We start from the raw sequence: 27561 nt of genomic DNA on the forward strand, positions 1-27561 counted from the left end.
TTATGTCCCCCAAAAAAACAAGACAAAGAAAGAAAAAAGAAAGAAAGACAAGACAAGAAAGAAGGAAGTCTAATCCATTGAGAGGCTACAGTGCCAACTAGGCCAGATTTACAGTGCGGTACGTGTGTTGGCACTCACACTGTGAATGCATGTGCTGACTTTCTTTCAAGCTTTCTAATCTCATCATCTCTTTATTCACGTTACAGTCTCTTCATTTTAGTGGCATTTTCTCTCGGGTGAATCTGATTGACTTTGACATAAGTACCCTAGCGTAAGATCTTGGGCATGCATGTGAACAAGTGCGTGCATTCATACTTATATGTGTGCTTATGTGCATGCGTGCGTGTGTGTGTGTGTGTGTGTGTGTGTGTGTGTGTGTGTGTGTGTGTGTGTTTGTGTCAGTGATATGTAATTGCACACATTTAATCACAATAAAGATGTATATCTTGTTATTAAATCAAGAAAACAAATGGGGAATTTTCCCAGGAATTCAGTTTTGGATTAATCTTTTCCAAATGTGTTTCCATCTGGGGACCAATCGCATGCATATATAAGGCTGGGAACCACTGGTCTAATACAACCACAGATATTTAAGGAATAAATAACCACTGGATAAACCATCTTTTTGTATCCATAACGTTGCATGGCACAGGCCCATCACATCGTCCACTGCCAGTTTGAGTATTTCACCAGATTATAGTTCAGATGGTACTCAGTAGTGTGTACCAGATTACATTTTAAGAGGGACATTCTCAATCCCACACATCACACAGATTAAGGATAAGGGAAGTGATTCTGCTTCATGATTAAAACACTTTATCTCATGATTACTGCAGCCAGGCCCTGCTCGTGGCACTCAACGAGTACTGAGAAAGTGTGATAGTGAGAATACATGTGTGAATGCAGCCCAGTGTGTGTGTGTGTGTGTGTGTCCATCTCTCTATCTGCCTGTCCATTATCCTCACCACTGCCGAGGAAATCAGAAATCATTTTCTCTCCAATTTGCCTCACCTGTCATCTCCTCCCTCTTTCTCCTCTGCATCTCTCTCTCTCTCTCTCTCTCTCTCTCTGTCTCTCTCTCAAAGATGCCACTAAAGACAATTTTACGTTCTGTTATTAACATGGTTTCCACGTAAATGCTTTTTTACCACAAAATGATTTGTTTCCGCCTTTTGTGGCCCTTCAATACTTCCCCTCGTCTCAGTGCCAACACCTGCTTCCAGAGAAACACTTGCTCAATTACACACACGCAGATGCAAACACCTTCATCTTTCAGTCAGTGATCAAGGCGATGACAAAAGCCGTCCTAGAAACCTGCTGTTTCCATGGTAACATGGTCATAACAACCTTCGCCTCTCCTCCCGGTAAAAAAACAGACCTCATTCTCTGGTGAAACATCTCTTTATCCCCCCGCATCATTTTCCTTTTTTCTCATTTATCTTCCAACTTTCTCTTCTCTTCCATCTCCTTGATTTGTTTTCCCGTTTTTTTCCCATCATTAGGGAAAAAGACGAAAGAAAAAAAGAATTGCTTCTCTGCATTCTTGCTGCAACTCTTAGCACCTTTAAGTCTGCATTTCCCTTGTTACGTGCCCTTTTACTTCCCTACATCTACTACACGCACGTTCAAGCCTGAAACAATAGTGGAGATGGAGACATGTGTGACCAAGACAGACCAAAAGACAGCTCGGAGGACAGAAATCAAAGACAATGCAGAGAAGCAATCTGGTAATGACAAAATTGTAAATGTAAAATGTTTTTAGAGCACAATCAAGATTTGTTATTGTGCACACAGTATAAAATGTGTTTTTCCATACAGTTAAAGCCAGCCCCGGCCAAAATGCAATACGATGCATTATGATACAACAACATGCAACAATGCACTGTGATGTAATACTTTGTTCATTTTCACTGTAACACTGCTTATATGTTACATTAAGGGCTGTGCATCGGCAATAATCTGGCAATGCAATGTGTATCATGATATAGAGGTTACAATTCAATATATTGTGAAATATCGCAATACTGTAATCAAGGCATTATATTGCAATTATTTAAAACAGGTTTTAGGAAAACTGTCACAGTGTAAAGAGGCGTGTTGAATTCACCGTATTAGAGAAGCCTTGAACCTGAACCACCGCCTGGCACAAATCTTTATTCTTAAACTATTGATCAAAAATGTATACATACTTTTTAAAAATAATTACGCAATACTGAAGCGTATTGTTCTCACACCCCTATTTGTAACTGCTTGCAAGTATGTCAGAGAAAGATCTCTATAATAAACAATATGAATTAAAGTAGTCTACAAGTGCTACTTTAGTCCACTGAATCACGCAAAAGGAGGCATGAAGGAAATCTTCAGGTGATAAAAGAATGAAGGTTACGATGCACTGAGGTCTGCATATTTAGATCTGTTATTCCCTAAAACATGTTTCTGATATGTCAGTTTAACCATTTATTGAACACATTTGACTGACACATGGGTTGGGATCAGAATAACACCCACATCTGTTGTGTGTCACTGGAAGTAGGCTGACAGAGGGTCGAATCAACAGGATGACACTCTGAAGCGTGTCAAATCCGATGGATTTTGCTGTGCTCTTTTAATTTGCATACAACTGATTTGACTGTCAAATTTGAGACAAGTGCAACTTTGCAGATAACAAGAGGGGAAGCCCTGCTGCTCACTCACATCTTGCAGGTTCAAAACAATCACAGTTTTGGCTTAGGCTGCTCGCAATAAATGTTTTTCGATTATGAATGAGTCTCTGTGCTGTCTTGACTTGCAGTTTGACATCCATATTTATTTTGCTATCAATTACAGGAGTTTTTCTTGTACCTGCTTTGTTCAAAGACAATTCCTCCTTCGTGCATTGCAGCAATTGTTTGAAACATGGTTGTATACCGCATTTTTTTTAAACCATCCTTTTATTAAATTGGTTTAAGATATGCCAATCCCAAGACTGTCAAAGTGAAGAGAATAGTTTTATAAAAATGTATTTGATTGACCCAATTCAATATGACCATGACCATAATCTAGACAGTATTTGAACTAATGATGGGTCTAAATGCTTCCAGGAAAGCTCCAAAGAGATTGGAAATACAGGGGTGGTGTTGCCTCTGTGACGCCCAGGGCAGGGAAGTGTCACTCTAAACACTTTGCATAGGTGTTAATAAACATTTCTTGCCATTCTTTCATATGTGACAGTTTGTTGAAGCATCCGTTTCCTTAACCTCAGTTTATGAGGTATGTTGACCACCAAAAAGCTAACTCTACTTCCTCCTTCCTTATTACTTTCTCCCAGTGTTACCAACACTAAAATGTTGGCAATTTATTTAGATTCAATATGAGAACGTGAAGGACAGCGCCCATGTTTGACACCTCCAAGCTCAGAGGAAGTGTTCAATTAACTTGCTCAGATGAGAGAGAGGGATAGAGAGAGAGAGAGAGATAGAGGGAGAGAGAGAGAGACAGAGAGGGAGAGAGAGAGAGAGAGAGAGAGAGAAAGAGAGAGAGGGAGAGAGAGAGATAGAGGGAGAGAGAGAGAGGGGGAGAGAGAGAGAGAGAGAGGGAGAGAGAGAGAAAAAGAGAGAGAGGGAGAGAGAGAGAAAGAGGGAGAGAGAGAGAAAAAGAGAGAGAGGGAGAGAGAGAGAAAAAGAGAGAGAGAGAGATACAGAAAGAGCGTGTTGGGAAGAAATGATTGAAGTGTCACTCTGCTCTAAACTCGGTTGTGGATGCAAATGAGTTGACATTAGTTTGGAAACGAGTGTCTGTGTGTGTGAGGACTCTGTATGTAAATTGGTATGTAAATGTGAGTGTATCTGTAATTTTGTGTGTGAGAATGTGTGTGTGGAAAAGGCTGAACAAGAGTTCTCCTAAACTCTCTCTCAGTTTATCTGTTCTCCTCCTCGTCTCTCTCTACCTTCTCCCCTTTTTCTCTCACTTCCCTCCCTTTATCTCCTCACCCGCCTCACTCTCATGTGTACATTCCCTGTTTCATTATTTTGCTGCCATTCTTATCCAGAGCGACGGCCATTAATGCAAACTGGAATAAAGTGAAAGCTCATCTGCAAACATTAAGCGGAAGCTTTGACACGCTACTGTACACACCCTGACTTCGCCACAGATTAATCCAAACACAAATTATGGGAGATTAGCGCAATTTTATGTCTTTAAATTCAGTGTCTAACCTTCACTGTACAGAGGCTTCCTAATAAGTTGAATAATAATGTTGATCAATAGAACAGCAGATTCATAGTGACCTATTCAGGGCCAAACATCAGGAGGCAACACAGGTCTTCCTGTGGCTGAACGGGCCCAACATCCAGCTCCATGTCACGCATGGACACATGTGTGTGCCAGAGCACAAGGCACAAGCACTCACACCTAAAAGAAAAGACAAGTCACTTGTCAGGACCTTTCCAGACCCATGCGACGGCTCCACAAATGCCTCATAAATATTTATTCCACCTTTATGGAAAGTTTAGGCAACTCCAAACAATGTAGATAAAGGTCAAGATCATTAGGGAAAGATCACACCGTCTTTGTTACATTGTCTCTGGTGTCAACGTCATACACTTTGCCTAAGCAACAGTTCACCCAGACCTCCCATCTGAGAGACTTTGAGATAGTATAATAGCATCACTCACGTCTACGTCATTAGCACTACCACAAAAGGTTGTGCACCAGGAAGTCGTAGACGGGGAGGGTGAAAGAGATGTCAATCAAGCACAGTCTCTACACGCCCCATACAGTGCTGAGAGGAAGTCGAATCCGGCAAAATAAGCAACACCGGTAGAGGTGTTTCATTGGTGTGGCCTGTGGAGGCTCTTTAATGCATCTTGATACTGTGTCCAAAATCTACCCACGTTCACAATGTCCATGTACAAGGCTTGTGCAATTTCACAATGCGTCACCATTAATGTTTTTTTTACTGCTCACTGTGAGTATGTGAGGTTCTGTTCTACAGGGTGGTTCAACATTGTCGGATGATTAAGCGAGGCAGGTCCCAATGGGTTACGGCCTGCTCATCTATGCCAGTAAGTTACCAAACGGGAAACATCTGGATACATCTCTCTTCGATCACTAGCAGTGTTTCAGCTGTTTGCCCGCTGTGGCCCATTGACAATCTCAGGTTGCTCAGTATGCTGAACAGCAGTCTGGGAAATAACATTTTTTATTGCAGGGAGTCTATAAACATATATATACCAGTTTAAATGTCCCCCCTGTTGAAACATAATGCTCCCCCATTACTTTCATTCATAAGCTTATCCTGTGAATAACCATAATTATACACAGCAACACTTAATGACTGAGTAATCTGTCTTCAATTAACAAAAGCAACCACAAGAAGTGGTTGCTTTTGTTAATTGATTTGTTGCAATTATGTCTTACATTTCACTCTACACTCTGTTAGTGTAGAGTGAAATGTAAGGCTTCATCACGAAAGTATACGACCCAGAGAATACTACATTCTGCCTCCACCTACTGAGTAGCTGCAACATTGGTATCCATTCAATCCAAGTCTTGGATGTTGTATGTGAGCTACGTTACCTAGAGGCTACTATTCTGGTCAGTAGAGAGTAATAGTGAATGTGTTAAACAAGCAGTAGACATACAGTATGTTCCAACCACAGATATCACATTTATGAGTCAATATGTAACACATATGGTGGATAGTGTGCCAATCAAAACAGCATACAAAAATATATATATTGTGTCTGTATATAAAGCCTGTTTTTGTTCCCATATATATATATATATATATATATATATATATATATATATATATATATATATACATACAGTATACTTGCCTGAAGAAGGTCTTTCAGGTCGAAACATTCCATTAAAACATTTTTTTGGGAGCTTGAAAGGTTCTTTTTTTATGATTATGTGACAGCTGGAGGACTAAAAATAGTTTTTGAAATAGTGCTCTGAAAATATTAGGACCTTCTTTGCCTTGTAATTTTGCAACTTGCTTTTGACCATTATGGCTGTTTGTCAAAAGGCTGACATACAACTTGTATAATATCAGCTTTACATTGTCCATCTTCTTCCCTTATTGAGTTTGCACTATATCATCATCTTCACACAAATGATATAAACAGAATTTTAGTCCAACAGATATTCACACACATGTAAATACACACACCTCCCATGTTGCAATTATGTCTTCACACATTGAATCTAACCATTGACCAATTACATGCATGAACATACAGCGTACTGTACTATTATTACTCAGCCGGTTCTTATATCGTTTACAACACAGGCACATAAACACATGCACTCACATTCAAACGCACACATACACATTGTACACAGCACATGCCACACTTCCACTCATTACGCTGAATGAATATACCAGAAAGGAAAGGTGTGTGTGTGTGTGTGTGTGTGTGTGTGTGTGTGTGTGTGTGTGTGTGTGTGTGTGTGTGTGTGTGTCCGCTTGTCTGAATAAACAGTGTGGTGGTGTTTGGAGCGATAAGGCTTCCGGTCGTCTGTTGGTTCAGTTCCTGTGTGACGCTGGAGATAAGAGAGCAACGCCTGTGTGCATACATTTACACACATATGATATATCACACGCACAGGGATAAATACACAAACACAAGTACACAAAAGTCAGTTTAAATCAAAACCTGTGTCTAGCACGATACATCTCTCCGTCTCTCACGCACACTAGATCAAACAAAGGATAACACCATATCCTCTGATGTTCACAAACTAACATTTACACATGAGTGAGTGTGTGGGCTGTATCCTGAATGGAAGTGACATCAGAGTTAAAGCTGCTCAGGACAAATGTCCAGAACACAGGAAAAAGAGAGTATATTACATGTAATACTGAACTACTGTTATCCTCAAATGTACTAACATAGTTTCTTCTTCAATTTGACCTCAGCAATTTAAACCTTCAGGAAATGAGAGAAAATTGGTACTTTATATCTACTTCTTGACTGCCTAAATACCCCTTTAGATGAAATATATTTGCCTCCATGTCACTTTTAATGTACGCAAGACAGCACGAAGAGAAAAGGTTTACAAGTGAAAACCTTAATGTGTTTTTCCTCCACTATGTTGTCTGATTTATGTGGATTACGCAGGATTTATACTTATACTTCGCTTTCCCCCGCAGTGTGGCGCAAATCAGGGGCTTTCACACTCCTACAGGTATAATTATGGCAGGTTAGGGCCCTAAAGAATATATAACAAATATACAAAAAAAACGTGATCAGAGATCTCTAAAAGTTATATTTGCTCCCTTTTTTCTTTTGCTCTGATCCGTGACACAATCCGAACCTCAAGTCCTTCTTCCCCTCCCTTTTCTGATGGTCTCTTTCTTGCCTTCATCTCTTCTTCTGTATATTCATAGATATATACATGTGTATGTGTATAATATGTGTATATGTATATATATATATATATATCGATATACACGTATATATATATACACGTGTATATACATATATATATGTACATATGTATGCATATTATACACATATTATACACATATACATGTATATATATGTATATACATATATATGTGTATGATATACATATATACGTGTGTGAGTGTATGTATATATATATGTGTATATTATACACATAATTCTGTATAAATATGTGCATAATATACATATATATATATGTATATCTAGAGAGAGAGAGAGGGAGAGAGAGGGAGAGAGAGAGAGAGAGAGAGAGAGAGGCGAGAAAAAGACCATCAGAAAAAGGAGGGAAAGAAGGAAGAGGCCCCAAGCATGTTTAATAAACTGCTGATTCAGAATGATAAAATAAGGCACACAACACCCACACAATTATCCAATACACACAGACACAGACACACACACACACACACACACACGCACACACACAGCCAGCGTAGTAAAGTAAATGGAGCAGTGAAGGAGGTTTACCAAAGACACAGGAACAGAGTGTGAGATGAAGACTAGCGGAAGTGCATCCATGAACACACACACACACCACACGCACACAGACACACACAGACACACACACACAGAAAGTTCCACACGCACACACAGACACAAACATGGACAAATAAATAAGTAAGCACACACCATTATCCGCACACACAAATGCTGATTATATATGCAGATATGCTGACATCCAATCCCCCTTACAGTGCTAACATGATTTTCCATGGCAAAGTAATTAAGCAGCTCACCAACCTGTAGACTCTCTCCCTCTCTCTTTTCCACGCCCCCCCCACCCCCCCCTCTCTCTCTCTCTCCGCAAAAGTGTAACAAAGGCAATATTGCCAAAGCATCAAGTGCTAATGAGAAAAAGGTACAAACAGGTAAACCTTGTTCTGTAAGTGTATTTATGTGTGTTCATTGGTGAGTGAGTGAGTGAGTGAGTGAATGTGTGTGTGCGTGTGTGTGTCGGTGTGTGTATTAAAGGACTATTAAAGACTCATTCGCACTAAAAACCTGATCTTGAACACACAGGCAATTTAACGAGTTCGGTTTAGCTTTATCTCTTTAACACTGTACTATTCATTAACAATGACAAAAGACAAAACAGGACCATGGGCACTGTGTGTGTGTGTGTGTGTGTGTGTGTGTGTGTGTGTGTGTGTGTGTGTGTGTTTATGTGTGTTTCCATATGTGTAATAAAATATCTAGTTAAGCAGCCAATTAGACCCTTCTTCCTTAGACAGAGTGCAGCAGCGTACTCCTCTTATCTTCGCACTAGACTCACTGTATGGCAGCATAATGGATGTATTTTGGTGTGAGAGAGAGAGAAACTGTCTGTGCAGGAGCTGCAGCATCTGACAATATTGCTGTAATATGTTAAGGCATTTAAAGAAAAAGTAATGACAAAGACTGAAATATAATGAAGGTCATTGAGGGTTCTGGGCAGCCCACAAAGCCCAAAATAACATTTCATAGACAGACAGACAGACAGACATACCCACTCACACACGCACACACACACAGACACGCACACAGACACACACAGCCTCTCGCCGACTCACAAACACAAAGACTTTTCAGAGGTTAATAGTGTGCTGAAATGCTCCCAGTAATTTGTCAACATTAGCTTTCTATAAAGGGACACTTGACCCTGATATGCAAGAGACTGGCATTTTACACAGTCGGGGCCATTCATTATTAATAGATGTCATGGACGGAGGGAAGGAGAGAGAGAGAGCATCATAAATCAGTGATGACATGAGGAACTCCACAAAATCCTTACATGAGTCATGAATTAAAATTCACTGATCACCTTTCATAGAATATTCACAATGCTGCTTTTTTCCCCAACATGTACAGCAGTAGAGGCGAAGCAGGACATTCATTGCATATTGTCATTAAGTTATTTTTTTATCAGTGATCATTATTTCCTTTTTTATTTTGTGTCAATTACCTCTCCTCTCGTTTCAGGTCACTTCACTTCCTGCCCCTGATTGATCCCTCCTGTGTCTAATCAGCTCTAATCAACCTCCCCAGTGTATTTAACCATGTGTTCCCCTGTCTCTGTGCTAGTTTGTCTTAGTACCTCTGGGTTTAGCGTTTCCCTGATGGCCTCTTGCCTCGCTCTTGTTTTCCCTGATCTGACTGCTTCCCTGTGTACTGAACCTCTGCTAAGGAAAGTTTGTTTTTGGAGCTGTCGGGTTTTAGAGTCCTCACCTCAGTGATGGCTTCGGCCTTAATACATATTCAGACTGTGCTGTATTTTGAGTCAGTTGTGTGTCGTTTTAGTCAGGAGAGGTTTATAGTTTGTGTCTACCTTTTGTACCCAGAACTCCCTGGAAAGCATTGATACTGAGGATTATCCTTGTGAAATAAAGCAAACTAAATGTTTCGTTTTGGTATCATGTTCATGTCTGTATGCATTTAAATGTGGTGGTCTGGCCCTGCTTCTGTGATACTCAAAGCTAAAACAATATAATCTCGAGGTCCATTCAGTGGCACCTCGAGAGTCTTTTATTATATTTTATGATCTCTGTCAGAAGATGGAGTTTAGACCATCTGCTATGAAATTGTGGATGTGGATTTCTTTCTGTGCACAAAGAAATCCATCGTATGGATGAAACTACAGACAGCTAACACCTGAATGTTCAAACCCAAACTCTATGTTGACAACAAAAAACAACAAATCTTGAAAAGCTTAAACTATCAATATGTTTTTTATTTTTATTTAAAAATGGACTTTAACGCTAGGATTATTGGCCGTGTTTTAGTAAAGCTATTTTTAGATAAGCAAGTCAAGCCATTTTGTTTGTGTTTTGTTTTCAGAGATAGGAGTTAACTGGGCCTAATTATGTCATATTGATTTCTATTCATTTGGCACAACGAGTTTGTCCCATTCTTTGAGAACCTCAGTTTTGACCTTAATTGATAATTTTTCTCTCGACTCTCATATTCTTTGGTTGTCGTGTTATTGTCTCAGCTTTTCCCGAGACTAAAAAAGGGGACGTAACACTAGGTCAAGAGTAAGTTTGAACTTCATTATATAGGCCACCTGAGATGGGTCGTTTACAGAATATGGAACAATAAATCTACCTCGACACCTGCCTTAACTACCCCAACGCTCCATATCAAGAAATATGTGTTTACATAGATCATCTCTGCAGCGCTAGTGCAGAATGGACGGGTGACCGGGTCAGGATGGAAACCTCTGTGTGTCGACTCTAACGTCCTGTTGTCGGTCAATTAGGTTTCTCTCCAGTTTCCTCAAATGGGTCTGTGTATCCTTCCTGTTGGGAAGCTGGTCGAAGACACACCTAACAGCTGGCTTCATAAGATCCACACACACACACACATACACACACACATGCAAACACACACATACACACATGCAACCATTAAATTCATTGACAGGAAACAATTTGGCAGCTCACTGGGCAAACTGGTGGTTATTGGACAATATACTGTAATGGTCATCAAACGTCACCATCAGCTACTACAAACACCACCCTTTCCCGCATCACATCTAACTGCAACCATTCAGAAACAATATGCCGTGACCATGGAAAATACTTGTTTCTCATTAGCTACCAGGCACCAGTTAAAATTGTGTCTATTTTCAGACGCCTTTCAGACACCTAAAACACCCGACGGTGGACCATATGACCGTAGTAAATAAGTGCACAAGGTATAGTAAAGTGCTGGTAACCATAGCAACAGTGCTTCTGTTTTACCAGTCAATCTTTACTGGTAACATTTTTTGTTCCAAGCCAACTTTTAAATGTTGGAAAAAGTCAAACACCCAGATAAAAAAAATACTTTTAGATGGATTACTGTGAGAGTACTAAGAGTGAGAGAAGGTGAAGAAATGACTCAAACAGGTCCTGAAAAATGAAACAATTACCATTCTCTCCCAGGAACAACAAAGACAAGACAACAAGATTACAACCACACATGATTTAACATCTTAATCTCTGCTAGGATGCCGGCGTTCTCGGCAGACATTACTGTCTTTCAGAGGCAGCATGCTCAGTTTTAAGCTCGAGGTCTAGACATTATCATATAAATTCATCGGTAGCAACAAAGTCATGCTAGCGTGCTGGGAAGGCAGTAAAATAACGCTATTGGATAACTGGTATGAGTAACACATGCCCACTTGCTTATCATGCTGTTTTTTGGTATTTATGTCTGATAACGTTGAAGGCCGTTATGAAGTTGTTTTCACAACAAACTAGAAACCGATGGCATTCAGAGGATATATGCAACATATCATTATGTCAAATTTCAATTGTTTTTGTAAACATATCACAGCATAGATGTTTGGCAGAAGTAGTTGAGAACTGAAAATTGAATAATCTTAAAACCAGACTATATCATCCTTCACGCACTTGTCTCAATTTGTTTGTTGTTCTTTCTGGCTACTGAGAATTGAACAACAATGTAATTTGAAGGCTTCACTTTTTCTGTGGTTTGCAGCATTAGTGAACAACAACATTCATTAATATGTGTGATTTATTTTTGCACACAGGCCCAGACATAAAGAAGACCAAACCTGAAGTGCCTGTCATCCATCACATTCCTCTCCCTAACCCTTCTTTTCCCACAATATCAGCTCCCTGTTGTCCACCGCCCATCCTTCCATTTTGGGAAAGGCCAGCCAGTGTATCTCTATGAATAAATTACAGCTAGGACCTAACAATACAGTAACGCATTACAAGATGGAGAGAGATAGATGGTGAGAGACAGCTGCTGAAAAGGGGGGAGGATGAGAGAACGACATCATCACTGTAAATTGGTTAGAGAGAGAGAGAGAAAGAGAGACAGAAAGGAGAGATGAAGCACTTCACAAGTCTCAGTTGTAATGTATTATGTATCGGAATGGGCAAACCCACAGGAAAAAGCATATGAATAAGTGTATTATCAAATGCTCCATCTTGTGTGTGAGTGTGTGTGTGTGTGTGTGTGTGTGTGTGTGTGTGTGTGAATGCAAGCATAGGTGAGTGAGGTGTGAGATGTGAATAAAATCAGGAACTACGATTTTAAATTTGTATCACAAACGGCTTAACCATTTATTGTTTATTTAAGTACGCTAGCACATTAATATGCTAGCATCTGATTTGTGTTTTCTCACAATTGTTCTATATCGGTTCTATACAACAGACGCAGAGCTAGGGTTGTCCAAACTGTGGCCTGCAGGCCGTGTGTGACCTTACAACTTAAACTTGTTATTTAAAAAATGCAGTTCCTACTGTGAACAGGTGGTGTCACGTTCACTAAAATATCAGTCACAGCACCGGAGCCAGCCAGCCGTTGATGTGATGAGTATCATGAAAACTGTTTCCATAAGTTATATTTAGAAAGTTTATTGACTGAAATTTCATAGTGTTAAAATCCTCTTGCTGCGGATTCAAGTACACAGCACGCAGAAGTTAAAAATCGCTCATTACAAAGTCTCTTTTATCAAGAGGCTTGTGACTCCATGAAGCCCCCGGCTTGATAAGTTTGGACGCCCCTGTTCTGAGCTCGTTGCATCATGTGCTGTAAACTGCAGGGAACCGTGTCTTCTGGCAGCAGAAAACACGTTCACATCCAGGGACAGAACACCTGGGGGAAGATCAGTTTATAGTGATTAATGAGCTCTAAGTAAAATCAGTCAAGTAATAACTGTAATCCCCCACAATCACAAAAGACAAAAAAGTGACTCGTTGATTAAAGAAGAGGCGTGACATGAGATTGGGAACAAAGAAACAGAGGAGGTGAAAGAAGGGAGAAGAAAAAAGAGGAAATAGAGATCGAGGAGGGAAGGCCATGTTAAATGTTGTGCACTGAGGCAACAGGAAAATAATTAATAAAGGACACCTTAACACATCACCTGCTACCTCTAGTCCCATCTACCACACACACAACCGAAAGAGGTAAAGAGAGTTCTTGATTACACATCTGAAAAAAGTCTGAAAAAGTGACTCATTACTCCACTTGTCAATACGTCGGTCTCCTTTCCAAACTCCTCACCCTGTCCAGACGGTTGTTGACTGTCTCAGAGTCATTCTCTCATCTCCCAAATAGCTCAAAGGAATCACAAACATCAGATCTATGTATGTCCTCCTGGAACAGAACCAGTAATGCAGAATTACACAGGTTTTCATTGCAGTGGCAATTACAATGGATTTTATTGTTTGCTTTACTGGCTTGGCTGCTGTAGTAATATTCTTTTCATTTGATAAATGGGATTTTGTTTCTGTCTTGTTTAACCTTGAAGTTTCTTCCTTCCACTGCAGACCAGAACACAGACCCTCACTGGCAGCCAGCAGCCGATCAGTCAGATCGAGCAAGTGATTAACTGGGCGGTAGGAAATAAGCAGTCTACACGGCACAAACATTATCAACAAACATGGGGCGTAACTACGATTCAAAGGAGGCCGGCATAAATCCTCCTCATTACTGACTCCCAAATTGATGGTGACATCAAAGTAGCTTCCCAGACTGCCTTGTTAGGGACCAGACGAGCTCTGCCCTGATGCAATCTAACGACGGAGAAAACAGGCAACGGTATGACACACACAATCTCTCGTCCTTATCGAAAAGGCAAAAGACAAGGATGAAAGAGGCGCAGAGTCAAGAAGAGAGAGGCAGAGCGAGGAGTAAACACACTGATGCAGATGCAAAGAGAGAAGAAGAATAATAATAAAACGATTACGGAAGAGAGAAAGAGAGAGAGAGAGGAAAGACAAAAGAGATGAAAGCTAGTGTGGCCCCTCTTAGACATCAATCCACTCCACCATGAGGGAGCTTTTTAAAGAAGACTTTAAAAAGGTGCAACAGGCCCATCAAAGACATAAACTCTCCTGAGAACAGAGGTTAGAGCTATGAAAGATACACAAAGTCGCTCCGTATCAACTTTGATGTTGAGAGGGAGGCTGCACCTGAAGACATCAGTAAACCTCTGACACACATGTACACCTGTCAGCTCCAGGAACAAAAACCAGAACATGGGCAGGAGCTCACGTCTGGATATATGCAGCATCCCAGCACAGTGTGAACCCATACGCACAACTAAACACAACAAAATGAGCTGCATACAGTACATTGTTCGCATAATGTCTGGTATTTCATCTAACGCGCTGATGTACGTGCACATGGACTTACATCTACAGTATGTTTGTGCAGGCCTGCATGAATAAATGCGTACACAAACGCATTTATTCAGATACTGGCAGATGAATATAGAATGAAAAGGAATCAATCAGACAGAAAGCTTCACACATAAACACGTGTTTTATGAACTGAGACAAACACACGCACCAAGACTCTATGTGTCTTGACAGCGAGGCAGAGAGATGAGCATGACCTCTAAATAAGAACTTAAGATTTACACCACAGAACGGTGTTCTATGTCTACGTGTGTCTGTCTGTGTGTGCGTTCAGCACCGTCTGTCTCCGTGCGTGATCACTTAGAAGTTAGAAGAGTTTCGGAGACAGACAGTCAGTGGGTGGCTCCTCAGCATTAAGTTAGCATATCTCAGGACTGCTGCTTTAACGCCCAATCAAACTGAGACTATTCTGTCCCAAGTGCAGATGAATTCCACACACACACTGAATGTGGCCCAGGGCCGTGGTAGAGTGTTGCTACTGGAAAACAAGCGAGGGTCAAGGACAGCCTTTGTGTTTGTCTGGGAGCAGTTTATGGTCTCTTCACCACTGAGTTGGGCACAAATGTGACACAGTAGGTCAAACACTCCATCCCGTTGGCTCCGCTCCTCTGATGCCAATCTCCTGTCCATCCCACATGACCAAGCACCGGACGTGGGGGGACAAAGCCTTCTCTATATCTGCCCCCTCCCTCTGGAACTCTCTCCCCAAACTCATCCGAGACTGCACTGATCTTTCCATATTCAAATCGCAAATCAAAACCCACCTGTTCAGAACTGCTTTTAATGTGTGATTGTTTGCTCCAAGAGGCATCTAGTCAGGATGCCTCCTGGACGCCTCCCATTAGAGGTTTTCCGGGCACGTCCAACTGGTAGGAGGCCCCGGGGAAGACCGAGGACACGCTGGAGGGATTATATCTCCCGGCTGGCCTTGGAACGCCTCGGGATCCACCAGAATGAGCTGGAAAGTGCTGCGGGTGAGAGGGAGGCCTGGGTCGGCCTGCTGAACCTGCTGCCACCGCGACCCGACCCCGGATAAGAGCTGATAATGGATGGATGGATGGATGTTTGCTCCATGTTGTTTTTTTTAGGGTCCGAGCGACTCAGAAAGTCCCTATTTGTTTTATTTGTTTTACCTGTATTTTAGTTATTCTTATTCATTTATTTTTAGCTTTTAGGATGTTATAATTATGTGAAGTGTCTTTGAGTATCACGAAAAGCGCTATAAAAATTCAATGCTTTATTATTATTATTAAACCAACAAAGGCATTAGATTCCAACCCTATATATTCAAGCGTTAACTCACACCAAAACCCTTCAGGTGTAGCACTCACAAACACATCTTGTCGTGCATTAGTGTTGGTTAACAAGATGTGTGCAATGTAGTGTATAGATTAAACATATAGAATATATGTGTGGGTGTACATCCACCATGTACTTGTGATGAAGGTGTAAAACTAAAGTGAAAAATACTTAAATCTTGCATTATTAAAATACTAGTTATTATTAGCTTCACCAAGACTGGGTTGCCAACTGGAAAATCAGGCAAACAACCCATATTGAATATCAATAGGTGATTCAATGAACCATTCAAAATATATCTCCAGCCATACAAAGTACTTCATAATCATTATGAATATAATGTTGCTCACAGTAGAAGGTTGCTATCTATTCTTGGTGTCTGTCTGTAGTCTTTCTTAGACAGGAAGTATTTTGTGTTGCGTTGCTGCTTCTTAAGCTGACTATATTTAGTTTTGATTAAAAGATTAAATTAATATTGTGCATCAAGCTTCTGACACAAATGAATGTTTCATTGTGCCATTTAAAAGCTTCTGGTAGAAGCACTTAACATTTATGACCACCTTTATGCTGACCTTGTTGAGGAAATGACTGAACTCAAGAGCACTTTGTGACAGTATGGTACACACAGTTGGTTAGAGTTTAAATTATGTGATTTTAAAACCACCAGCCTTCTCTGAGAGGACTCCTTCATGTCCTTCCACCATAGTGTGACTCCCTCATGTGCAGACTGTGTATGATCTCAGCTCTGTGGGTCTAGCTGCAGCTCATCACCTCAGCTCATGTTATTTTCTCAACATACAACAACATGTTGTTTTCCACCTAAAAATACGTTGTACATTTGCACGTGCCATTGTTTCTAGTATTAGCAGTTGCTGCTGTACTCCCTGTAGCAGAGTACAACACGTTCCTATCTAATCATTTCTATAATGTGTATCTATCAACATGTTAGGGGTTGCATTATACATAACTGTACAATGTACCTACATATTAAAATGCAAAACTGTGGGCTTAAACTGGCAACTCCAACATGATCAAAATGAATACACAAAGATGGCTTATTATTTAAGTCAGTTATGCAACTCTAAAAGAGTAAGAGTAAGACTCTTGCCTCCATATCCATCGTGAACTCAATACAGTCAGCATAGTACATTGTATTCTGGCCTGTGCTGCAGATTAACACAAAACTGAAATTATCTGACCCCTCAGACTTCTTTATAATCAAGAAATTTTGAGATGCTTCATTTTCCAAAATCAAGCACATTTCTTTGAATTTGAGGGTGACCCTAACCCTTTTCACCCTCATTAATCAAATCAACAATGTATCACTATCAACTTGAAAAGGCCGTTAACATTTCTCCCAGTCTTGATTACTGTGATTCTTTGTATTTTCACGGTAATCAAAAGGAACAAATTATCTCCCATCTTCACATGGAGGTGTTTCCTTTGGATGCTTTCCTTTGACCACTTTTATAATTATATTGCGCAATTATAGATCAAATATCCAGCAAAGAAGAAGACAATAGTTGTTGGTTGTTGGGTAAGACAAGATGGAAAAGTCATGAAGTTATCAAATTTACAAAGATTACTGCATACTGGTGTTTGTCAGTACTGGTTTGGCTCTACGATGCACCTGCCATATCCAGTCAGAGCAACTATCAAGAACTAAAAATCAAAACGTAAATAGTATGATTGCAAAATTACAAGACTTTTTTTATTTATTATAATCGGTAAATCAGCATAATAGAAAACTTGGAGAAATACAAAATCCAGTGTACTTTTAATCCGATAATTTAAACCTGCATGACAGTTACCTTTGTAAACCTTTTTTTCCGTGATAGCTCCGTTTTTTTGGGGGGGGGGTTGAGTCTAACCTTTTGTTTACATTTGGATAAAACATTGTATCTTTACAAAAAGTACCCACATTTTAAAAAATGTGTCCCACTCTTGTCACACAACCGCTGAAAAGACACACCTTCACACACACACACACACACACACACACACACACACACACACACACACACACACAGAGGCTAAGTCAAAAACGTGGACAATAAATGCAATATAATAACATTCAAAAGTATTTATTAATCCTTGCAAGACTGTAAAAAGATTAATAACCCATATATTTGAGGTAACCTGTGACACCATTGTTGCCAGGCAACCTGGACCACCCTTTAGATGAACACCTGCCCTTCATCTATCAAGCCATCTCAGCAGCCACTTCTTTTTTCCGTCACACCTGTCTCCCTTTGTCGGTCTCTGTCTGGCGGTGGACTTCAAGAGTGGAGAGGTGGAAAGTCGAAACAGAGGATAAGTGGAGACAACAGCACACAAATGAGGTGATAAAGAGAGAAGAGAGCTTAAAGGAGCAACAACAGCAGCCATAGGCGGTGAGGAAAAATAGATCCACAAATAGTCAATACTTTAATGTCCATGGGACCAGAACAGTTATCGCCATGTTTCCATTTGGCTGTGTGTCAAAAATACTGGCCGCATAGTAGCCTGCAGACAGGAATTCAATACACAACAGCATATGTAATATGTATGCGCCTCCTGTAGTGTGTGTGTGCATGTGTGAGTAGCTGAGAGTACGTCTGTGTATGTATAAAGGGAACAGATTTCCCTCAGCATCACAAGCGTCACAAAACCCCTGAATGTCCCAAATGTGACACATGCAGCCCGTCAGTGGCTTTATCTCTGTGTGAGTCAATCTATAGAGCCGATCGATAAGAAAAAGCCCTGCAGTCAGGGCGAGAGGAACCGGAGCACAGGAACACATTCTGCTACTCAATGTGGACACCGAGCACAGCAATACCGACAATAACAGTCATGATAATAACTACTGGAGCAGCGTCCATACAACTTTGTCCGACAAAGCTAAATGTATCCCTGTAAAAACAAAGACACTAATAACAGGGAAATATTCACGAACAAAAGAGTAAAAGAAAACACAACAGAAAACACCCGCACCTCCTAGGAGCAACATAGAACATCTACAGAATGTACTGCAACTGTGGATTTACTACATTTAAATATGAATATCAGTAATATCAGCAATAAAAACATTAGTAAAGATTGTAACACGTACCACAGAAGCAAAATTAATGACACCCACTGCAAACGACAACAAAATTAAATCCTTTCAGCTAAACATGAGTCGCTGACCACAGTGGCATTTAAGTCTGCTTACCTGCACACAATCAACAGAATCACAGGATGTGAGAAAAGTAATATATCCTCACTACGCTGTGCACCTGGGATATGGTGAGCTGGGTGAGAGGGTTTTTTGTGTCTGTTAGTTTGAAATTTATAAATAATTTACTTCAGTCATCTTATATCATTTCAATCTCCAACTTCTTTTGAGCGGTTTTCTCGAATAGTCACTTTTATTCCACATACAGTACGCAACTGTCTCTCTCTTTCTCGTACTGTAACAATAATCCTGTGTCTGTGAACACAGGATTATTGTATGTCTATAAACATAGACATACACACACACACACACGTTGGCTGCAAAAATAAAGGAGTAAAGCTAAATTAGATGTAGCTGTTTACACTGAAATTGCAATGACCTTCAAACGTAAGGAGTAAATCCACTCAAGCGTTGGAGCGTCACTCCAGAACAACAAACATGAAACACAAACTTCACAAAGACAAGTGTTGAAGCTGGATGTCAAACCTGTCTCTTTGACAGATTACACCAAGTTTATTTAAGGTTATTTACCCTGCAGGCTATAAGTTAAGAGGAGACACACACAGACACACAAACACACACACACACACACTCACACACACACACAACTGTACTGCCTATCAATGAGATCTCGTCACACACACAGAGGGGTGCTTTATACAGTTTTTTTAATTAAACCAACACACTGTTTCTCAAACACAGCTGCCTTACCTCCCACCTTAGTCTGTCAAGGAAGTGTGCTCGCGCACACACACACACACACACACACATACACATATACATACACACACACACACACACACACACACACACACACACACACACACACATAGCCGCTGACATAAACACCTTACAGAACACTGACACACACAGTTGTGGCTGTCCATATAATTACTGACAGCAACACAAATGCGCGCATACACACACACACGCACACACACACACTTGCACACACACACTTGTACATTCTATACACATGCACACACTTATACACACACATAAACACCTGTCTGTGGCAACAGCCCATAGAGATAAGAAAGCTGACAGGAGCTGCTGGAGTTAAAGCTGGGAACCATGGGAGCTGTCAGGCTCATTTCCCTGAGACACCTCCAGGCTCACACACACAAACACACATGCACAGACGCTCGTGATGATATTGTATTGACTTAAATTCACTCCCTGGAGCTGTTCTCTTACCATGAGTGTCATATTAGGGATGCACCAATACCGATATCGGGCCGATTCTGACTCACATAGCCGGGTCAGGTTTTGGCAAATTGGAACTACCCTTAAAATATTTCTGTTTGAGTTTTGACAAATCTGTTGTTTCCCTAAAAATATTTATAGTTGATTTGCAATTCCTGTACATTTTGAAAATGATCATGCAAGTTGCTGACTTACAATTTTTTTAAATTATAAATAATTCAGTAAATGTAAATTATGATTTGTTTTACAAATTAAGTAAAACAATGTTTAAGTCAACCTTGATGTAAAGCTTATTAATTACATGCGGGTATCGGATCGGTGCTCGGCATCGACCAATACCCGAAGCCCGGGGGTCTTCATCGGAAATGAAACAGCCAGATTGTGTCCTTATGTCATATACTGTACTTCATCAAAACCTTCCCCTCACCTCGACCCAACACTGAACCAGCTGTAATGTGCTTTAATCTTAAAACCGGCAACAAAGGCTCAACCTATCTGTAATTCTAGCTTCGGGCTTTAAAATAACGCTCCCTAATAAGGTGTGAGAAACAGTCATCACCAGTGACCAGCTGGCCAGGTTTTCTATTCTTGTGTAGAGCCCACAATAGAAACAGCTGAGATATAACACAATCTTACTCGGTTCCTAGATAAACACTGCAAAAGCACACAATCACGCCTGAAGACAAAAAGGTGAAAAAATAATGTTTTGAGGGAATATTTATCAGAAACAAAGGAGCAGTGCTGTCTCAGCGTTGTCCAATCTAAAGGCTCCATTTCATGTCGAAGCAAACTTACTTATTTGTATGCACTAAGGTTGTTCATGACATTGTCAAATAATAAACGGCCCAATCACAGCTGCAGGGCAGTGTACTGTGTGATTGAGATAGGTATGTTCGGTTTGAAGACATCATTGTTTTCACTCCCCTGTGCTAATGTTTGTCAGAGCTGTACTGAAGAGAAATAGAATAATAAAGACCGCTATTCTCTTTCAATAATACAAAAAGGTCCACCACTTAAAATCTCCTGTTTTAATGTCTCAGTCTGGAACTAAACATATGCCTTGATTGCTGAATATAAAAAGTTAGCTCTCTAATTTAACATACAACATAAACCTGCCACTGCTTCACAGTAAAACACAAGTAATGGCACCATTAGCTCATCAGATTTCCAATGTTGCTCCCATGTATGAACCGACCATGGGTCACATTGTGCACAGTGTTGATTCAGATTATCTCAGTTATATGTCAAATCGAACAGGACGGAAAACCCTGACAACAATTGGACTGAAAATAATCTTGTCTTTGTTTGTCCTACTAATTCATCTTCAAGTTTTAACAGATGGACCAGCTGAAGTCGTTCCAGTGTCGATAACATGTTCAACGTAAAAACGTTCTTCTGAACAGTACAAAGTCATCTCATTGGCTCAACCTCCTTGACTCCATAGCTCCATGTACATCTCAATTAAGGGGCACAGTATTTGCTATAGGGCTTTGCAGAGTTCTCATTGGATGTATACTAATTAAACAAATAGCTATTAATATGGAACCATTGGTAGATTACAGGACAAATCAAGGAGAACCAAAGAACATTTAGCCAAAGCTAATGATAGAATGGATTTCCACTCGGTTGACTGAGACATCTTATTCCATAGATTACAATCTGTTTCACATTAATGTTAAGCAGATTGTTCACATTGCTAAACGAATGCATCTATCTCCGTCCTACTGGTTTAAATAAACAGTAAAATACAAACCTTGTTATGGCATTTATTGACAGCATAGTTTGATCAATTTTGTGCAGTAATGTAGTCTAAGTTTCCATACCACTTTGAGTAATGTGGACATGTTTCTATTTGCATTGCCTTCTTGGTTTCACTTGAATCTAAAAGAGACAAACCACCATCCTGCTGCCTGGATTTCCATCAAAAACCCTCAAAGTATGATGAATTATAATTGCTGCTCCTTAAGCTGCATTGCACTGTGTATCTATTAAATAAAAATGTATAAATATAGGTATTGTTTTAATTTTCTGAAACTAAGATACTGCACTTAAATCAAAAGGTACATGTGTGTTTCCTCCACGTAATCCGATTTCCTCCCACAGTCAAAAGTTATGTTATTTTGACGTGCTGAATACTTTAAATTGGCCATAGGTGTGAATACAAGAGTTAATGTGATTCTCTATCATAGACTGCGTATAAGAAGTTAACGTAGTCACCGTGACGTCACGTTTGTGGACTACTTTTGTAACCAGAAGTGACACGAGTACAACCAAATGCTGAATTAGACATTTTTAGGCAACCAAAATGTTAGAATTAACTTCCACCAACTGACACACTGTGAAAGGGTTAAAGTTGTAAGACGAAAACACAGACAACTCAAGACTGGACAACAACGTGGTAACGACCTGTCAATCACAAGTTAGCCATGTCCTAGTCTCATTTATTGTCTATTTTACTTTAAATTGGACCATAATTTTGTAAATAAACATCCTGCTGTATTGAAGATGAATTGAAACGAGGGATTAAGACCTTAAACTCATGTTTACTGAGGTAATAAATAAAGTTAGAAGTGGGTTATTTTCTCACAGACTTCTATACAATAAGAATTATTTTTGCAACCAGAGGACCTGCCCCCTGCTGGCTATTAGAAAGAATGCCAGTTTGAGGCACTGCCACATTGGTTTTCACTTTTCAAACCCGGAGGTTGCCTCCTGTTTTCTATATATGTCAGCTCTGAGATACATGAGACACTTGTCCAGGGTGTACCCGGTCTATTGTGAGCTGGGATTGGGTCCAGCCCCCTGCCACCCTGCACTGGATAGGCGGGTTGGAAAATTAATGGATGTGGGACTCAGGATGACACTCTGGGAGGGATATTGATGTACGGATGTGACCTCTACAATGATGACTTATACTGATTCTGTTTAAGCTGCACGTTAAACTCATATTTTCATTTGACGTTATCTCTCAATGATAACCTCAACACTAATGAGATCCAGCAGAGACTCCTGGATAATGTGATGATACAAGGTTTCTGTTAGGGTCTGTGGTTAGAGTATAAAGTGTATTCCCTCCCTTTGGTTTGGCCGGAGGCACAAATCAGAGCCGTGGACAATTCCGAACAATCCCAAAGCTGAATGTGTTATCATCAGTAAGCTCTACGAAGCTCAATCTCTATCACACACCTGCCATTGGAAGTTTGGTGGTTGAATGTTTGTATGACTTTACTCTTCTCTCAGACTTTTGACCTCTCATTATAGATACAGATGTTTTACAGTTGTGAATCTTACGTACTGATGATTCAGCTAGAAGAGCTTCACGACATATACAAGCTTTGGCAGGTGCCTCATTATATTCATGCGGGAAATGAATTCAACCAAATATTGTTTCAGTTCATCATTTCAAACGTAATTACATGCTTAGCTTGCTCTTCAGCTGGAAGAAAATCGTTTTTGACTCGGTTGTGCACAGCTCCTCCATTTAAATTATGTCCTACATGTTTATCGGAGTCTAAAACATTTAGTGATCTTGTTTATGAAAAAATAATTAAAAGCAGCTATTATCTACTGCTGGCCTCCAAAGTAACATACAATCTATACTCAGACAGTGAATTAAAATGCTGATTAATCAGTAAATTCAATGTTTTTAAGCCAAACGTTTTGCTGTAGACAAACACACATAAACACGTGCAACTCACAATGGTTTCTCACTGCTTTCACTCCATCTCCCACCTCTGTCTCTGTTCTCTCTCTCTCTCTCTCTCTCCGTGTCTGAATATTTTAGTATTGATGAGACCATTACTGACGATAACACAGTGCAATGTCAGCATCCTTTCACTCCCCCCCCCCCCCCCCCCCACCCTCCCCCACACACACACACACACAAACACACACACACGCTCAATCATCAGGAATCAGGTTACAACTCTGCTGCTGCTGCTGTGTACTTTTGTGCAATGTGTGTGTGTGTGTGTGAGTGTGTGTGTGTGTGTGCGTGCGTGCGTGCGTGCGTGTGCGTGCATTCATCAGGAGGCCGGGGAATCTGACTTCCTGGCATCAATCCAGTAAATTGCTTCTTTTTTCAGGCTGACGATGGTCCACATGCACACCCACTGGCACACAAATACACACATTCAAATACCGATTACAAGGGCGATGCCTGTTGGCTGCTAAAATCATGCAAGATGATAAACAAAGTGCATCGCACACACACAAGCAGTAACATGGATGTGATTACTGAAACTGTAGAGGTCAATATTTCTGTCTCTCAAAGCTTCAATCTTGTCATCCAAGGAAACCGTCATTGTGATTGAAACACAGAAGGCCATGTTGGATTTGTATCCCAATGCTCAATCACAGGAGGGATCATGAACAGTTACACGTTTGACATCTGCTCTTGTGTATTTCATGACAGCATAACACTTCATGACCTTAACTGATCGCAGGTACCGAGTCTCCAAGTCGAAGCGACTCAAGCAGATGAGACCAGCTCTGAAAACTCATTGTACATCACAGATCTTTAACGTCCACCGGGCAGATACATTATCCCTCCACAACTCTGGTTATTTTCTCTTCTAGACGCCAACAAATGCCCAATGTAAGAAGCCATTATCCAGTTATTTCCCTTATTGAATTTAATGCAGTAATGAAGGAGGAGCACATTAGATGAGGATTTTCAACTTTGAGAAAAAAAGGGGTTGAAACTTGATACGAGGGAGATCTCATGTTTTGTGCAATTAGCGTATAATGGCGTCACAATGCAATTATCCGCACATGATGCTATTCAGCTATGAAAGAGGGAGCGGGGACATATTTTTTTTAAAACACATTGGCATTCAGACATGCATGCCCCGAGGGAAGCTCTCACCAGCCATACAGTATAGGTGCATGCTGTTAAATCAACCACGTGTATGATCACAATCACTTGGCTCTGCAGCAGCAGACACGTCACTTGATTTAAGAACAGGCATTGCGTGTTTACATGGCAAACTTTCATTTCGGAAAAGAAAGAAACCTGATTCGCTATTAGGAGAAGTCGACTTTATGAGCTAACATTTAGCAGAACGCTGTTGACATTTAAACGAGAGAAGTTATGACAAACACAGACTGAACATAAACACAACTAATGGCAATAACCACCAGAGAGCTTAATAAACAATTAAACAAATTAAAAACTATAAGCTTGAAGATGATGCAAAGCTGGGCTGTCTCATTGTATTAATATTGATTGTGTCAGCCTCCTTTGATCAATGGCACATATTTACTGTCCTGTGAAAATATCTTCTCAATCTCCAAAGTTTTCATGAAGGAAAATAGCCTCGGCGTCAAGAATGAACATTCACACTAAACAAATAGCTTGGTTTTGAGCTTTGTGATGATGTTTTTTGGGGGGTTCAACTGAGAAGTATATTTATGAATCATATAGATAGATTTATTGATGGTTAATAAATCACCTACTAATGCTATAAATGACGATAAACCAATAAGGAGAACACATTTCGGGTTACCAGGTTGTGAAAAATCTATTTGGCTGGTGTTTATCTTTTTTATGGGTTACAACGCAGTCACAGATTTTGGTAATGAATTACTAAATGCATAATAGGTTGGTAATATACACATTTTGGTCCAGTTTCCATGCTGCCATATTCCAGAAAGTAAAGGTTATCCATCAAAAAGAATATTACTCAACCTGGAAACCCGAAAGCTTTTATTATTTATTGATATACAGCATGAGTGAATTATTTATTAATTAAAAAGCTATTAGTTACTGATTATAACCCTTTGATAAAGTATGCTTTATTAGAAAGAGGCTGGATTGCCAAACATTCAGATTCTGTGTTTTGCTTAAGTCAGCCCTTTACAAAGACATTTGAATATAACGATTGAGAGAATGCAATTATTAGGGCTATCGTATGAGATTTATCGATCCCAAAAGGGATATTAAGAGGGAGAAAAGCCATATTAGAGTAGGCTACTGTTATGATGCCATGGAAGATACAAAGGCACGATAAGGTCAATAAACTCTGTAGACTCACTATCATTGAACATTTCAGTGATATTACAATGTGATGGAGGTGAGCACCACACAGGTTCATACTGGCAGCCACCGGCACAGTTGGGATCTTCACTGTTGCTGTCAGGGAGGGGATAATGACACCCAGCATATATTTATGTCTTTACTATGCAAACAGACAAAACATGTTTTTGAGAGCAAATTTCCCGTCAAAATATATATACTGAGAATAAGTTATGTGTTAGTTTTGCTTATGAAACTATAATGTTTGGCTGCAAATCAAAAATCTTTGCTCTCAAAAAAAGAAACTTTGCTCACAAATTTCTTTTAGGTTTGCGTAATAAAGACACAAATATACCTTCATAGTTTTGAGAGCAACGTATTTTGTTCTAGTTTCATAAACAAAACTAACAAATCATTTATTCTCAGTTCATACTCAATATACTTTTACTTGCAAACGAAAAATGTGCTCTCAAAACATTTTTGTTTGCGTAATAAAAGACATGCATATAACTTCATACCAGAAGGTCACACTCACACCACCAGCACTACCAGTCAGTATGTGGCCCAACGCCAGGCGCCTCGCTCAGTTTGTGCGCTGTATGTAGAAGTGTCGAGAGGCTTCCTGGTACACACGCAACACACAGTATACGTAGTTATGAGACACACACACTTACATCTCGGAGGACGGCGGCTGGCTACGGCAGAGGAGCGCGTGTCCGCACGCTTGTCCCATCGCGCATCCTGCCTCAACAACCTAACACGCTGCAGTCAGGAGGACCTGGCGAGCGAGGGGAGGAAGGGAGGAGGGCACGGGCGGGGGCTGAGGAGGATAGACGAGAGATGGATGGATGGGTAGCTTGTTGGGTGTGTGCCCCTCTCGCTTTCTTCTCCGACTCTTTAGCCTGCGTGTCTGTCTCTGTCCGGTCTGCTGTCTCCTCTCGAGCTCTGACAGCGCGTGGGACCCGGTAACTGATACTCGAGCGATGGTGAGCGAGGATAAAACGACTGAGCTGAGAGAGAGAGCGAGAGGGGGGGGGGGGGGGGGGGGGGGGGGGAGCACGCGCGAGAGAGCGAGAGCGAGAGCGAGAGAGAGAGAGAGAGAGAGAGAGGTCAGCCGGTACTATAACGCTCTACGCCACATGGAATACATCAACAGTGAAAAGACGCGTCAGTCAAGCCGGAGCTGAGCACGTCACTCCTCCGCGTGCGCTGACAAACAGTCTTCCTCGGGTCGTGCATGCTCTCCCACGAGCA

General features: G+C 40.6%; 1 protein-coding gene across 1 annotated transcript in view; it reads right to left on the bottom strand.

Moving 5' to 3' along the window:
• Positions 1 to 27334, bottom strand: part of LOC117741084 (cGMP-dependent 3',5'-cyclic phosphodiesterase) — a 125675-nt gene extending 98341 nt beyond the window's left edge. The window contains exon 1 of the mRNA XM_034547788.1: positions 26982 to 27334. Within this exon, the coding sequence (XP_034403679.1) occupies positions 26982 to 27040 (59 nt within the window). The 5' untranslated portion in view covers positions 27041 to 27334. The remainder of the gene's footprint in view (positions 1 to 26981) is intronic.
• Positions 27335 to 27561: the final 227 nt, after the last annotated feature.

The sequence above is a fragment of the Cyclopterus lumpus genome, chromosome 13 (assembly GCF_009769545.1).
Source record: "Cyclopterus lumpus isolate fCycLum1 chromosome 13, fCycLum1.pri, whole genome shotgun sequence".
Lineage (NCBI taxonomy): Eukaryota > Metazoa > Chordata > Actinopteri > Perciformes > Cyclopteridae > Cyclopterus > Cyclopterus lumpus.